The 14,462-nt window shown below is 52.2% G+C and overlaps 3 protein-coding genes across 3 annotated transcripts; 1 reads left to right on the forward strand and 2 right to left on the reverse strand.

Moving 5' to 3' along the window:
• Positions 1-891: 891 nt before the first annotated feature.
• V2A60_005086 (Six-hairpin glycosidase-like protein) lies at positions 892-3,031 on the forward strand (the record flags this gene model as incomplete). Its single annotated transcript, XM_083256399.1, has 10 exons — positions 892-1,140; positions 1,215-1,352; positions 1,423-1,430; positions 1,482-1,618; positions 1,677-1,723; positions 1,787-1,815; positions 1,866-1,899; positions 1,950-2,037; positions 2,094-2,658; positions 2,737-3,031. The coding sequence occupies 10 exons, from the start codon at positions 892-894 to the stop codon at positions 3,029-3,031; spliced, it is 1,590 nt and encodes a 529-aa protein (XP_083112525.1).
• A 164-nt stretch (positions 3,032-3,195) lies between these two features.
• V2A60_005087 (glycosyltransferase) lies at positions 3,196-4,882 on the reverse strand (the record flags this gene model as incomplete). Its single annotated transcript, XM_083256400.1, has 3 exons — positions 3,196-3,502; positions 3,567-4,232; positions 4,296-4,882. 3 exons carry the CDS (start codon positions 4,880-4,882, stop codon positions 3,196-3,198), a joined length of 1,560 nt encoding a protein of 519 aa, XP_083112526.1.
• A 2,755-nt stretch (positions 4,883-7,637) lies between these two features.
• V2A60_005088 (uncharacterized protein) lies at positions 7,638-8,648 on the reverse strand (the record flags this gene model as incomplete). Its single annotated transcript, XM_083256401.1, has 4 exons — positions 7,638-7,922; positions 8,031-8,129; positions 8,202-8,534; positions 8,607-8,648. The coding sequence occupies 4 exons, from the start codon at positions 8,646-8,648 to the stop codon at positions 7,638-7,640; spliced, it is 759 nt and encodes a 252-aa protein (XP_083112527.1).
• Between the last annotated feature and the right edge of the window lie 5,814 nt (positions 8,649-14,462).

Genomic DNA, 14,462 nt, shown 5'->3' on the forward strand with positions numbered 1-14,462 from the left:
CCGCGCGATAGGTGTTGAGAACCGTAAAAGACTGTTGCATTGAAGCAACAAGACTTGCAGACTTTTGGATAAACTTTGGGCCTGTAGTCGATGGCATACGCTCTGTCCTCGCGGGGCGCACGGCCTGAGCATTATGCCAGATGCAGACACGGAAGTCAAAATTTTTGACGTGCGGAACAAATAATAAGGTTGGATGACAATGAGAAGATCAAGTTCCTTGTATTTATCCCTTGAATGCTACTTGACGTTTCATCGAGCCCGGTCCTTGTTTGAAAGTTTATGTGTATCTAGGGTAGTTGAGATAGGGACACCCCCTACTGCTGAATGGCGGCGGCAGTCGGCAGATGACAGATTTCAATCTAAATACTACCCAGAGAGTTTTGTTGAATGGGGTTTTTAAGTGGTGGTATTTCCATTGACCAACCAGCGCATAGCTGATTGCCCTCGGTCTGTCTCCCCAGGGACAAAGCCGCTTCGAGGAGAAACCAGGGACAGAGGTTCAGTGGAGCATCGCTGGCTCAGCGGCATCACCAGTTGCGTTCTGCTTCAGCACAGGATTCGTAATTCGTAGAGGCGGTCGGGTTATTTCATGCATGCTGTTATCTGCCGAGTTCATTTAATCTTGGTGATCCTTGTCGTCATTATGCATAACGGCAGCTTCCCCGCTTCCCCGCGCCCAATTAGTCGTCGCATCTCCGACTGGCTTGCGGGGAAATTAAATAAATGACGAGATGAAAACACGAGGGGCGACTCATCGTCAGCCCGACGCGGTTTGCTCTCGCAAATACTCTGCCTTGCTCACGAGGAAACGCATTCGCGACCTTGTCTGCTGAGCTTTCTGGCGAATATTCGAAGCGATTTGGCCATTACGGTTTCGCTCGCTCCCTAGCCATGGCCGTCCCATCTCCGCGACGCGTCGTGTGCCTCGCGCTAGGCCTCATCGCAAGCCTCGCCGACGCCACCGTGAGCGCCTCACCGGCCTCGCAGGACGTTCAACCGCGCGGTCGTACCGCAGCGGAATGCCCCGACTACAACAAGTATGCGCAGCAGCCGCACGCGCCATACTCGAATGGCTCCTTGAAGCTCCCTTACATGAGACCGAGTGAAGAGTGCCGCACTTTCAAGAGCCCAGCTGTCGAGGTAAGCATGTTTTTTTTCTAATTGGGGTACTTTTATTTCGCCATCTTCGGACTTGACTTTGACGCCGATTCTAGAAAGTGATTGAGGATATGAAGTCGCGTATCAAGAACCCAGATCTGGCGCGCCTTTTTGAGAATGCATTCCCTTCAACCCTTGACACCACGGTCAAATACTTTGACCCAAGCGTGAACTTGGCCTTCATCATCACTGGTGTACGTGAAACATATACAGTCTCTGACATGTCGGTATGAGTGAAAGCTAACAGGTCCACCAAAAAAATAGGACATCACGTACGCACCATACACATGAATTGTTGCAACGATGGACTAACCTTGTCACAGGGCACAATGGCTGCGAGACACTGGCAACCAGTTTGCTCATCTGTACAGACTACTGCCGCATGATGAAAACCTGAAGAACCTTGTCAAGGCCGTAATCAACACGGAAGCACGGTACATTTACCAATTTCCCTATTGCGGTACGCAGGAATGGTCCTACTGTCAACTGCAACGCAGTCGATAACAGTTTTCCAACAGGCGCCTTTCAACCTCCACCTGAGAGCGGCCTGCCGCCGAGTCATAATGTGCGCAATTATCAAGTTCTACAGCGCTACATTACCGCAGACGCCGCTAATATACATGAGTAGGACTATGCCGACAATGTTCGGGTCAACCCGTATGTTGGCACAACTTTGCTTGACCTTCCATTACTAAGCGTGATTGCAGCCCGGTTGACAACCAAACCGTATTCGAGTGTAAAGTAGGTCAATAAGTTGATACCAGACGTGCCAAGCCCTAACCTAGATATAGTACGAATTGGATTCGCTCGCAGGCTTCCTGAAGATCAGCCGCTCCTACTACGAGAATACACGGGACGCCTCGTTTGTGAATGAGAACTGCAAGTCAGCTGAAGACCACACCGGGAACAGTCAACTGCTAACACGTGCGCCGCAGGGAAGAAGGCAATGCAGACGATCCTGGAGCTGCTCCGTGACCAGTCCCAAAGTTCCTGGTCGGACGGCTGGGAGTTTGTCAGCTACTACAACTGGACCGGCACGTCCGGGTCGCTGTCGCCGCCCGTGCCCAACGGGGGCAACGGCGAGCCGAAGCTCGCCAACGGCCTGGTCGCCTCGAGCCACCGCCCGTCGGACGACCTCTGCGTCTTCAACTTCATCACGTCGGACAACGCCATGATCTCGGTCGAGCTCGCCCGCGTGGCGGACGTGCTGGACAGGATCGGCACCGAGAAGAAGATGGCGTCCAACGCGCGGCGCTTCTCCGGCATCATTGAAAAGGCCGTCTGGGCCAATACCCGGACCGGCAACGGCATCTTTGCCTACGAGACGAACGGGTACGGCGGAATGTACGTCATGGACGACGCAAACGTGCCCAGCCTGTTGTCGCTCCCCTATCTCGGTTTCTTGTCGCGCAATGACTCGACGTACATCAAGACCAAGGATGCCATGCTGTCGCGGAGGAATCCATACTATGCCGAAGGGCAAAAGTTTAAAGGCGTCGGGTGAGTAAGCAGTTGTTGTGATTACGGACAGCATCCATCAGTGGTCACGTCTCGGCTGATTTTTGGATTGTACTGCAGAGGACCTCACATCAGCGCAACCTACCCATGGCCCATGTCGCAAGTGTCGGCCATTTTTGGTACCGATGACGACGACGAAATCGCGGAGCGCTTGGCACTGATTCTAGAGAGCACGTCCGGCCTGGGTCTCATTCACGAGAGCATCAGCATTTACAACGCGAGCGACTACACTCGCCCGTGGTTCGCCTGGGCCAACAGCTACTTTGCAGAAATGCTACTAGACTTGGCCGAGCGCAAGCCGGGCATCATCTTCGAAAAGGATGAACCGTACGCAATTGGACAGCCGTTCTTTTAGTCCTAGCGATATCCGATGCTGTGTAGGTCTTTTCTATGCGCGGGTGTAATATGTTCATGCTTTGAATTTGGCCAATAAATACAGTCTGTTCAATATAGTCAAAGGAAACATATACAATATAGTAAGAAAAAAATACTTCAGAAAGAAAAGTCGCGACAAAGACATCACTCGAATGTTTCTTTGCTCGCCGTGGCAGCTGCCTCGGTAGCGAGCTTCAGAATACCTTGTGCTGCAATCTTGGGACCACTTCCGTTTCGCTTGCAGATTACCGCGAGCTCCAGTGCTCTCGTTTTCATGCTCTCGGAGTGTCTGCCCTTGATCACTTCCCAAACAGTCTCTGAGATCTCCGTGGCTTCAAAGACTGGCTGCTGCTTCCGAGCTCCCTTGCGGCCGATGCCCAGGAACTCGACCCTGTTGGCGTACTCGTAGCAGTCTGTCCAAAACGGAAGAACCACGTGCGGCACCCCGGCCCTGCAAAAGCAGGAACATGTCAGCGATCAAGCTATATTTGACAGCAGTAGAGCAAACGACTCACAGGATAGCTTCGTTGTACGAGCTGGCGCCGCCGTGATGGATCGAGCAGGCAATGCTGCCGCTCTGCAGGACCGCAAGGGGGGGCGACACGAGCCAGTCTACAATGCGGACCCGATCGCTGTCCATCTTTCCGCAGAAAGCGGCGCGGATAGCGGCGTCGGGACCTACCGCGTCATACTCGCCGTCCTTTTTCAGCTTCCAGAGAACCTGCACGTGCGGGCCGTAGGCGGATTTGCTTTCGAGCTTGTCCATGGCCATGTTGAGACCCTTTGCGAGCTCTACGGCGCGATCCTCCTTGAGTTTAAACAGGGAACCCAGATTGACGTAAATTGTAGGCCCGTTGGCGAGCCAGGCCGCGAGTTTGGGATCCGACACGGAAATTGGCGACGCCTCGCTGATAATCGGGCCGCAGGTTACGATGCGAGGGTGGCTTGTGAGAGGAAAATCTAGCTCGGGAAGGGTGCCGACAAAAATCTTGACATTGTCTGGCAGACTCTTGCCCGTGTTCATCAAGGACCTCATGGGCTTTCCAGTCTTTTCTTCTACATAACGTTTCGTCTCTGCCAGACCGGGCTCCTTGAGGATCTGATAGATCATGTAGAAGTAATGAAAGACATTGAGCGGCTTCAGGTGCCAAGGCACAGGGTAAGTATATCCGCTCATGAGGCTGCATGTCGTTAGTATAGTCGAGACTGAGAAAGACTGAAGAAGAAGGCGCAGTTTGACTCACGCTGGCCATTTCCAGAACATGGTGAGTGGTTGATAACTGGCCGCAAATTCCTTGATGGAGTTGGGGCTAAGGTAGGAAAACTTGACTCCAGAGTTCCAGGCAGCGGTGATTCCAGGGGACAGCAATACGTCTACGGTGATGAGATCTGGCGCGACCGCCTTGATGATGTCGGTGAAGGAGCGGTACACGTCCATGAAACCGGACCCATCCCAACCCAGCAGATACGCGCACAAATCTCGAATCGTCGCCATGGTGGTGGCAGCGTCCAGAGGCCGGGAGAATGCAGGCGGGGGAACGGAACTGCCCTCGCCATACTTTTCAGCGTTCCTGGCGAGGACGGCCTCTGCGTGTGTCTGACCCTGCAGGGCGTGGAACGTGATGGGCCTGGTGGCCGGGTCGAGCCGGATAGCCTCATCTGATATGTCTCGCACCTCCTTCTCGAGAGCCGGGAAGGAGGCAAAGTGCAGCTCGACCCGGGGCTCGGAGCGCAGCAGAGCGTCGGCGGCGGCGAGGAACACTCCACACTGCCCGCGCTCGACGTTGGTAGCAAACAAGATTCGAGGGCCGGTGGCCGGTGCTGCTGGCATGGTTTGTTTTCTGCGGCCAAGTTTTTATTTTTAGCAGTTCTGACTGAGAACGGGAATAGTTCAGATACCCCAGGGGCCACAAAGAAAGAAAAGAGAAAAGAAAAAAGAAAAAAAGGCAAAGGCTAAGGGGACATTGAGCGGAGGAGAAAAGATGATTTTGCAAAACTGCCAAGAAGGAAACGGGTGCCTACTGGGTACTGATGATACAGAGAAACGGCGGTCGCAGGTCCCAAGGATATCAGTCAAGATGACGGACATTACGTCGGGGAGGGGTATTGTTTCCCAACTGAGCACTAGACTCGGAGGAAAAAGAAAAAATCAGCGAGACTGGGCTGGCAATTCGAGCCACCGAAGCTCGGGATCTGCTAGTCTCAGGCATATGGGTTACATCCATTCAGAGTTTTTTATTACAAGTCCACCACGACTTTACAGGCCTCTGAGGGAAAAGTTTTTAGTCCCTTTATCAATAATGGCGCATCCTCAATGAGCGTAGCGTAACTCTGGATGGGATTTAAATGGTCAACGTGGGCTTGGACGGCTGAATATTGACTTGTTGAACGACTGTAAATAAGCTCTCCAGAGCCGCAAGTCGGAGGGACGTCCCCCCCCCCCCCCCCTCCTCCTCTCTCAACGCACAAGCATCACCGGGCGCCGTGCGCCTAGCAGAGGCACCTGGAACAAGCCATATTCATGCGCCCACACGTCAAAGTATCTCCCATGCTCCCCGAATGTAGATTAGGTGCCCCAGCGACGACGCCACCCGAGGGAGCAGCGAAAGGGAGGAGGAGGGTTGAGCTGAAGGGGGGGGAGGAGGGGTGCGGTTATGAAAATGTGTATCAGGTTCCTGGTGCCTCTTTTGATCAACTCCCTGCTCATGTTTCCGAAACAGCCCCAGGAATTGATTTACGACTAAAGCCATTTCGCGCTATGTGCCCGTTAATCTTGACTAACTCTACTGATACGTACTGGTCAGTGGTAGTAGGAGACTTGTTACTTTCTTTTGCTTTTTTTTTTCTTCTTTCTTGTTCATTTCTTTCAAATGTCGTCATTAGGGCGACTATTGTGCACAGTCGTTGCCTCATCGCCCCCTGGTACTCTTCTCATCTGTGAAATGAGAACAAGGGAAAAAAAAAAAAAGAGCAAATCTTTGCAGGTCATTTCCGTCCCAAGTTTGGTCCTTTTGCGGCTGCCCCAAGACGCGATGCGTTGTTACTATGTAGTAGGTCATATGTCATTGTGCCAAAACGATTAGTCATCCCAGCCAGCCAGCTAGCCAGCCAGCCAGGTCGCTGGAAGCCAGCTAGGTCGCCAACCAGCCAGCCAGCCTACCAGCCAACCAGCCAACCAGCCAGCCAGGTCGCTAGGAGCTCGCTAGTAAATAGAAAAAGAAGCTATCGAGATATTCCTTTAATAAAAGTAGTAAAAAGTAAGCTATTAGAGGTTAAGCTTCAAGCGGATACAAAGTAGGTGAGTATATGGGTAATTACTCTATCCGTACTATATGGGCTATAAGATATAACCACATATATAAGTACCATGGTAATTTAGTATCTAGGTACTACTAGTACCTAGTAGGTGTAAGCATAGTCCCGTCGTAACAAACCGTCCGCCTCTGATCTGCTGTGCTGGGTCCTAGTTCCGTGTGGTTCATTCCAGCGCGTGCGCCTTCACAAAAGGTCTCGCTGAGTCGCGCGCAGTTGTGTATTGCAACGAACCGAGGCTAGGCAAGGCACACGCGGCAAGCTTCCCATGTGTCTTTTTCTATTGGTACATACATGGTGGCACCAACTTGCCTGCTTACAAGTCATGAGAGCACTTGGTGTTGCTATCACTCTTCTACTAGACCCCAATGGGCAACTTGGGACGCTAAGAAAGCTTCTTTTTTTTTTGCCCTAACCATCCTCTTCTTTCATTTAATCTCTTGTTTATTTTTCCCATCTTCCCATCTTTACGATCGACGGCCCTGGCTACCCACTAGGTCATGGTGCTAACAAGGGGCTCGTTGCGCCACGCGCCAGTCACCAGAAACAGATGACTGCTGGGCAGATGAGGATGCGCACGACACCCTTTTTCAAAGTGCAAGCAGCCATCAGCTTGTCTTTGCTTTGTTGGCCGTTTGCTGAGAAGTGAGTCAATACTCCTACGCTTGCTCTTTTCATTCAAAGGATGAGATTTGTGGCAAAAACATTCAGCTCTGGCAGGGCAAGATGAGCGCTTTCATCGGATATGACGCGATGGCTTTCTCCCAGCCCTAGCCCAGCGGCTTTCTTCCGCTGTCCCGCGCTGAGAGTTGCAAGGTGCAGCAAAACGTTAACTGGTTTGTAGATGCGGAAGTTTTTCTGTCCCCACGACATAACATGTCTCGGCCAGGATAGAACCAAGGTGGGCAAGTAACACAACTACCGTAAAATAGACCCCTCCACGGCTTCAATGCTAGCCAGTCAATGATAAAATAAACCATGCTATTCTTTGTAATCTAATTCATATTTTCGGGTTTTTTCTCCTAAGATATGAATTTATAGCTCTCTATATACAAGTCATCATCTTCCTTTCATAACAAGTACTAGGGTACTTATTCTGTGCCGGGATCACTACTGGTAACGGCGTCGTAGGTACGGGACAGGGTCAGGGGTGCGAAACTCACGCAACCTCTTCCCTGCACATCTGCTGCATAGCAAGCCACGAGCACAAGCCACGAGGCGCCCGTCATGATTCTCCTTCAAGCTCCAAGTATGGCTGTTCAGCAAGAAGAAATTCACAGACCTGCGTCAGCTATTGTCTTGCGAATGGACGCAACCAGTTCGTCAATGGTTGTGTTATCGCGGGGAACGGTATGACCCTTGCCGTGATCAAACAGCGTCGCATTGTCCTCATTGCAGACCCCGTAGAGAGACATTGCGCCGTACAGGTAGGGATCCTGACTGCCAACAATGTGGCATGTCGGCACCTCAATCATGTCTTCGCATTCGTCAGCCAAGACGGCCTTGACCTTGTCCTCCTCAACTTTGCTAGGCGGCCAACCGGCGAAGAAGATGCCGTACTTGAATCATCGCATCCAGTCAGCCTCTTGTCCAGGTGGTGCAACCCCAAGGCGGGGGCCGGGCCTGGTGATGATTTGCCAAGACGCAGCCCAGCAGCTGGGACTCACCTTTATTCTGCGCGGCGCGCCATGTTCTTCCTCTTGTTGCGTCTCGTGAAAGATGTATGAGGCCGCGGCTGTCGCTCCCTCGGAGTAGCCGAGAATGCCCTGTACGGAGAGAAAAAAGGTTGGTCATTTTTCTGGGCGGAACATGCGCCTCCAGTCATTGCCGACACTTACGTCAATCTCTGGGTCTTCATCGAGGTACTGCTTGATCCGGTCAAAAGTCTTGCCAATCGTCTCCTTGCCAGGTATGGCACCGTCGCCTTTGAGAAGAGACCTGAGCGTGTCCTCGTATGACTCTCCCTCTGTATTTGCGCGCAGGTTGTTGACTAGCTTGGCGAGCCCGTCAACGCCGTCAAAGTCAATGTTGCGATAGTATGGCGGAGGGCCAAAATAATCCCCAAACCCCTCGGGAGGGTTGACTGGGAATTGGCCATCGACAAATTTGAAGCTCACGTCCCCCGCCTTTTCGAGCTTGGAGACAAAAGGGTCAAGTTGCGTGCGGAATGCCTGTGAGAAGCGGGAACTGTTAGAATTGCGACAACTGGTCTATTGTGCTGGACGAGTATTCGTTGACCCTACTTTTGCGCTGCCGTAGGCGCCATGGAGGCAGAGAATCCTCATTTTCTCGAAGCTGTGTGCTTGGCTTAACAATTTTGCACTCTGTGATTTTCTCGCTTTTTCTTCTTTTTTTTCCTTTCGTTTATTGTTGCGATTCGAACCTATACATCGTGATGCATGGAAAGAGCCCAACGTCAGGGAAATAGCCGTCATCGCTCCCAGGTGTCTGGGCACGTGCCAGGACTATTAGCGGCTGGACTGGAAATCCCGTAACAACAGAGGGAGAGCAAACATCTTGGCGAGAATCAATAATTAACTAACCCCTTCAATGGCAAGCGTCGGTCGGGGTGGCTGCAGTGTCTCGGGGTGCCCCGCTGTGATCGGTTCTTCTGTGGGCGTGTGAAGGGCAAGCATGCCAGTGATGTGGCCCAGGAGAGGCACAAGCACGTTCCCAGCGCGGCAGCCGCTGATCTGCCTAGCTTCTATCCAGACTAGCTGCTGGAGCAACTTTCTCTGTGATAACAAGTCAACTCGCAAAAACGACGGGGGAGGGGTGGTGGGTGGGCGTGGTTGAGACACGGGCGTATCAGAGGTGGGCCAGCCACTAGTTAACTAATGGGAGGCAGCGTTGGTTGCGCTCTTGGGTTACGATGAATGGGGAGCTCTGAGTTCTTCTAAGCCAGCACCATCCACGTTTCTGATGAGGGTATACAGGAATTGAGAACAATGAGTAATATAGATACGGGTCAAGATCAAATACCCAGCGCATAAGACTGGACAAAGCTACCACGCGATGCTCGATTGGCCATCATCCCTGTAGTTTCGAACCTCGACAGCAGTTCGGTCAGTGAAAATTCTCTCAAGACCCAGCAACAGCCTGCATGGTAAGGTCGCTTCTCGAATAGTGTAAGCACCGGGTGACGGCGACGATGGCAACGGTAGCGGTGACGGTGATGCTACGAGTCTATAGACGAGCAGTCCTCGAGTGCCAGGGTTGATCGGAAACTGATAACGACTTCGCGTTGGCGAGATGGCAGCAGGAGCTACAATCAGGGTAAAGCCTCGCTCCACTGCATTATCACTAGCGTTGAACGGCAGTTTTCTTCAGCGATCAAACATCGGACATATTGCCGACATGTTCAACACACATCCGGAGCACATGTGGCGTGGGGGGCGGGTCACAATATAGTATACTGCCATTGAACAATATTTGGTCAAAGTATAGGTGTTGAGAGTGATGAAGACAGTCACCAAGCCTCGGTTGTTTCATCAACATGTTGCAGCGCATGCATTATTTTGTTCGGACCTACCTGTTTGGGCTCGTGGCTGCGACAACTACTTGTGACACGTTCTTGTTCTCTCTTTATTCTCTTGTTGGAAGTTCCAGCGGAACCAGCCACGATTCATACAAGTTGCACGGCATGTTTTGCTGTGCAGTGCAAATATGGGCTCGGTCTCGTTTCCGGATGTCTCACAGTGACAGTTGGTCAATATTAGTACAGCCTGCCAGCGCATGCATCCCTGAACACGTGCAGAGGAACTGTTAGTTTGCCGGTCATACATTGGTTACCCAGTCAAGCATTTCCAGTGGCCTTGATAGGAACAATTCAGTATCTGGTGAGTGTGGTCGTAAGCAGAGCGTCGCAACTCCCAGTACGGCTACCGAAGATACCCTGCTCATAATACGACCATTATGAGGCTGGTTTAGCATCCATGAGAAACTGTAACGGTACTCCATAGAAGGACTCTACACCCGCCGAGGTTGCAATGGTATTGCAAGCATGAGGTGCAAGGATGCAATGGTTCGGAGGTAACCCGAGGGAAGAGAATCGAGGCGAGGGGGGGGGTGAACGGTCAACGCCGTGAGAACCATTGAGGGTTGGAGGAATGGAGCAGTAGAATATGACAGGATTCGTGGATGGCTACATAGATGAATGGGCCTGTTGTGATATTTGGAATCGAAGTGATGGCTGGTCTGATTTCTGTGCCAAGCTGGAACGGCTTACACGTTCCGACTGGGGGTAGTATTCGGGAAATGTTGAGTGGATGGGATGGGGTTTTGAGAGAGTGATCGTGACATTTGCGGTGTCGTTTACTCATCGATCCCGAGGGCTTGGATGGGGCATTAGTGTATCTGATGGAAACTTAAAAAGGTCTGGAGCCAGAAGGTCGCTTGGGGAGTTGGCATTACTCATGAGCCTAATTAAGATAAAATGCTGTGTATGTAGGGTATGGCTATCAGTACTAACTTAATTGTCGAGAGCCAACAGAGGGAGGACCGTGTGTACTTTAGCTGGCATTCAAAGAGTGCTCTAGTACCTGGTGGCAGTGGGTCTCATGTAAATCTGAGCAACTTCTCACTGAATCGGCAATAGACTGTGGTGACCAATACATGAACTACATAGGGTGGTAGGCACAATAGGCCTTAGTCCTCGCGTAAGTAGTAGCGCTAACCGACCTTATTCAAGAGAACCGACCTGATGGGCAGGTTAGCTTTGCGCTAGGGTATCGGGTCACAGTCCTGCAGGTAGTGAGTAAGAGAGGAGGGGCGGGTGATTCTGATTCTCGTGCTATTTCCCCAAAGGACGATTCAACAGATGGTATCTGTGATGGCCTCGGTGCGTTGTCCGCATCAAGGAAGTCTGCCCAACCGGGTGCGCCAATATCCGTAGGGTAGCAATCGGTAGGTATTGAAAATCACACAAAAAAAATCGATGATACCTGCCCAAAGTAGGTAGAAGGGAACAAGAAGTAAGTCCGGATACTGGATACAGATGATAAGAAAGTTGATGGACAGATACTTACTTGCCTGGGTACCTGATTAACGGGCGGCCTGTAGTTAGGGAGTCCCTGGCTTCTGGCAGCGCCAGATGGCGCCACCAAACAAGTTGCATGGGCGCCACCAAACGGGCAGCTGGCAGCGGCAGGGAGCTGGCAGGCAGGCAAGCAGGCGCAGACAGACCAAGTCAGTACGTACCTAAACTACTTACTCTACCTACCATACCTAACTACCTACCTAACCATCTAACCATCTAACCACCCAACCATCTAACCATCTAACCATCTAACCTAGCCAACGGCCGCCGCCCGCCATGCACAAGGCAGCTACTGGTGCCGGCCGGCCAAGGAGCAAACAAGCAAACGGCCCACGTGTACTCGGCACGGATTCCAGATTCCAGATTCTCTCTGCGTTGGGCGGTTTGTTGCGCGGTACGATGGCGGTACGATGGCGGCACGATGAAGGTACGGTTCGGTGCGGCGCACAGGACGCGCAAGTATCAGTGCTAGGAATTATGGGATCGTGGCAACATGACATCCGATTACCAGCATTACCGGAACTCGAAACTCGCCTACCAGTACGTCCGGGTCAGTGCCAATTGCTCCGTAACTACGGGACAGTGTCGGCGCATCAGCCACCTCGCCGTCTGCCACTGTCTGCCACTGTCTGCCATCTGTCAGTAGCTAAGAATCCTGGAGAGCGATCCCCCTGGCAGCTCATGGCCCGTGCTCCACAACCTGGTCCAGTCTACTTCTTCCGGACTAGTCTGACCCAACCCTATCAAACCACTTCCCACTTGCCTGCCACTCCTCCACTCCCTCCTCCCATCTACCCAGTGCGCATCGCGACAAACGACCACTACCATTACTGCACATATGTACTCCGTACTGTCGATCCCGTCAATACAAACTTCTGCTCTACCGACCCTCCACCCAATTTCTTCACATCAGCCGAGTCAGATGCCTGGGACTAGACCCGCGGCCGAGGCCCAAAAAGCGGTTCCTGATACCATCATGCAAATGGCCTGGGGGAGGGGCCGAGACCCTGGCGTTGATACCAAAACGAACGGGTAGCAACCAGGCAAGGAAGGTCAAGAAGAAGAAAAATCCCCCCCCAAAAAAGAAGGAAAGCAAGAAAGCGACTGACAAACAGGCACTTTCTGAGGCCGGACTCTGCACAGCTGAGTGCCTGGTCTAATTTCTTTTTGTCTGTTCCCTTTTTCTCCGCCCTGCCTAGTGTAGTCCTTCCACTAATAACTTGTGCCTGCAGTGGCCCGGCGCCAGCCATTGGCCCAATCCGAAACTTGGCCGACCACTAGGTAGTTAGGTAGTGTCTGCCTATCTGCCTACCAAACCTACCTATCTGCCTACATACGTTCCTGGCATCGCCTCGCGCCTCTTTACTACCAGCGCATCGCGCTCGCCGGTCTGCTAGGCCTGTTTCGCATCAGGCGCTCTGCAATGTGCGTGCAGAAGCCACCACCCGCCTGTTGGCGTCTCCAGCTCAGCCAAGTACCAATCAGCAGCGTACTAGTCCATACAATACATGTCCGACCGCCAACATTGCGTACCTGCTTTCGTCCGCGCTCCTGAAGCACGGTCCGTACGTGCTGCGGCCCACAGACGGACGGCTCGACTACTTATGCTACCCACCTCCATCCCATCTCCCCGCACAATTGGCCTACCGTTGACAAGTTCAGCAGTCATTCTGTCCCGTCAACGAACGGAACAGGCCATGCCACTTCAGCAGATGCTTGACACAGCGTCGTGCCCCCAGCTGCTACTACTGCCGCCATCCACCCCCACACGCACACGCTCGGCCCAAGCTAGAAGTGCTCTCTGGCCTCTTCCAGCTTGCGGCTTGACTCGGTATATCCGTTGCTAAAATATGTGCCTTATTTGAGTGCCAAGCCTCACGATTGCATACATATGTCCGCACTTGACATATACCTACCTAGTCAACAGTCTCCTCTTGCCAGCGAATGCCACTCTGCATAGTGTTGAAAATAGTGCAGCTTGAAAAAACAAGGAGCGCGCGCCGTCTCACTTTAGTTCATCCTGGAATGGTCCCTTGGCCACAGTGTCTCATGTGTCATTTTTCTCTTTGCCTGTCCCTGGCTATTATTTCCCTTACTAAGTATGCATAGCATGTTACTCTCGTTGGCACCCTTCGATAAGTACAGTACCTGATACATTGTTCCGTGCTGCACATGGCTAGGTGGCTCCCTGCCTCTGGTTGTCCCCCCCCCCCCCAGTTTGCCCTTATCATTTGAGCGGCCGCTTGTCCTGCGTTTTCTTGGGAATCATCAGCCTTACAACCTCTGCATTATGCAACTTTAATAATTACCCGAGATGACTACGGGACAAGGCAAACAAGCAAAAACCTTTGAGTTCTTCCGGTTCCTTCAGGTCGAGGCCGTCCCCCTTGGCGAAACAATGCGACGCCGGCAAAAAGATCCGAAAGCCTCTTAACTTTCTTCTCCAGTGTTCGTATGGCGCCACATCTTTTGCCCTCTCGACTGATCGGCTCACCCCCCCTCCACCGCGCCCCGCGTTACCTCCACCAAGAGATGCCATGGCTGAGATATTCAAAGTACACCCCCCTCCTTGGCGCGCTTCGCCCAAGCTGTTGGCAATTCCTGGTCTCGCCTGTAAGTAAGCCTCTCGTCTACTCCTTCGGCAGGTTCATGGGGAATTTTTGGCCTGTGATCAGCTTTTTGACTTAGGCAGTCTCTGAATGTTTCCCACACACCATGCCCTTCGACAGTACCAGTATGCTCGTCGTTTTCATACTCGTCCCACACCCCCTCGACCCAGGCAAGGCCAGATACTTGCCGTACACCCAAAGCTGTTCCTACACGTCCCTTGCTCGACGTGCTTTTTCGATTCTCGCTGACCCATCCCGGTCTCTGTCTTTCCGCTGTCTCTTCATATATAGCTGCCCTTCCTGATTCACTCGCTCATTCCATCCTCTCTTGTTCTACTTTATTCTTCGTCCGCATTCTCCCATGAGCGGCAACAGCTCTCTATTCATGTTGCTTGCATTGTCATCATATCCCTAATTCATTATACCCAAGAGTCGAACAAGTACATTTATTG

Source organism: Cordyceps javanica, chromosome 3 (genome assembly GCF_051103115.1).
Source record: "Cordyceps javanica chromosome 3, complete sequence".
Taxonomy (NCBI): Eukaryota; Fungi; Ascomycota; class Sordariomycetes; order Hypocreales; family Cordycipitaceae; genus Cordyceps; species Cordyceps javanica.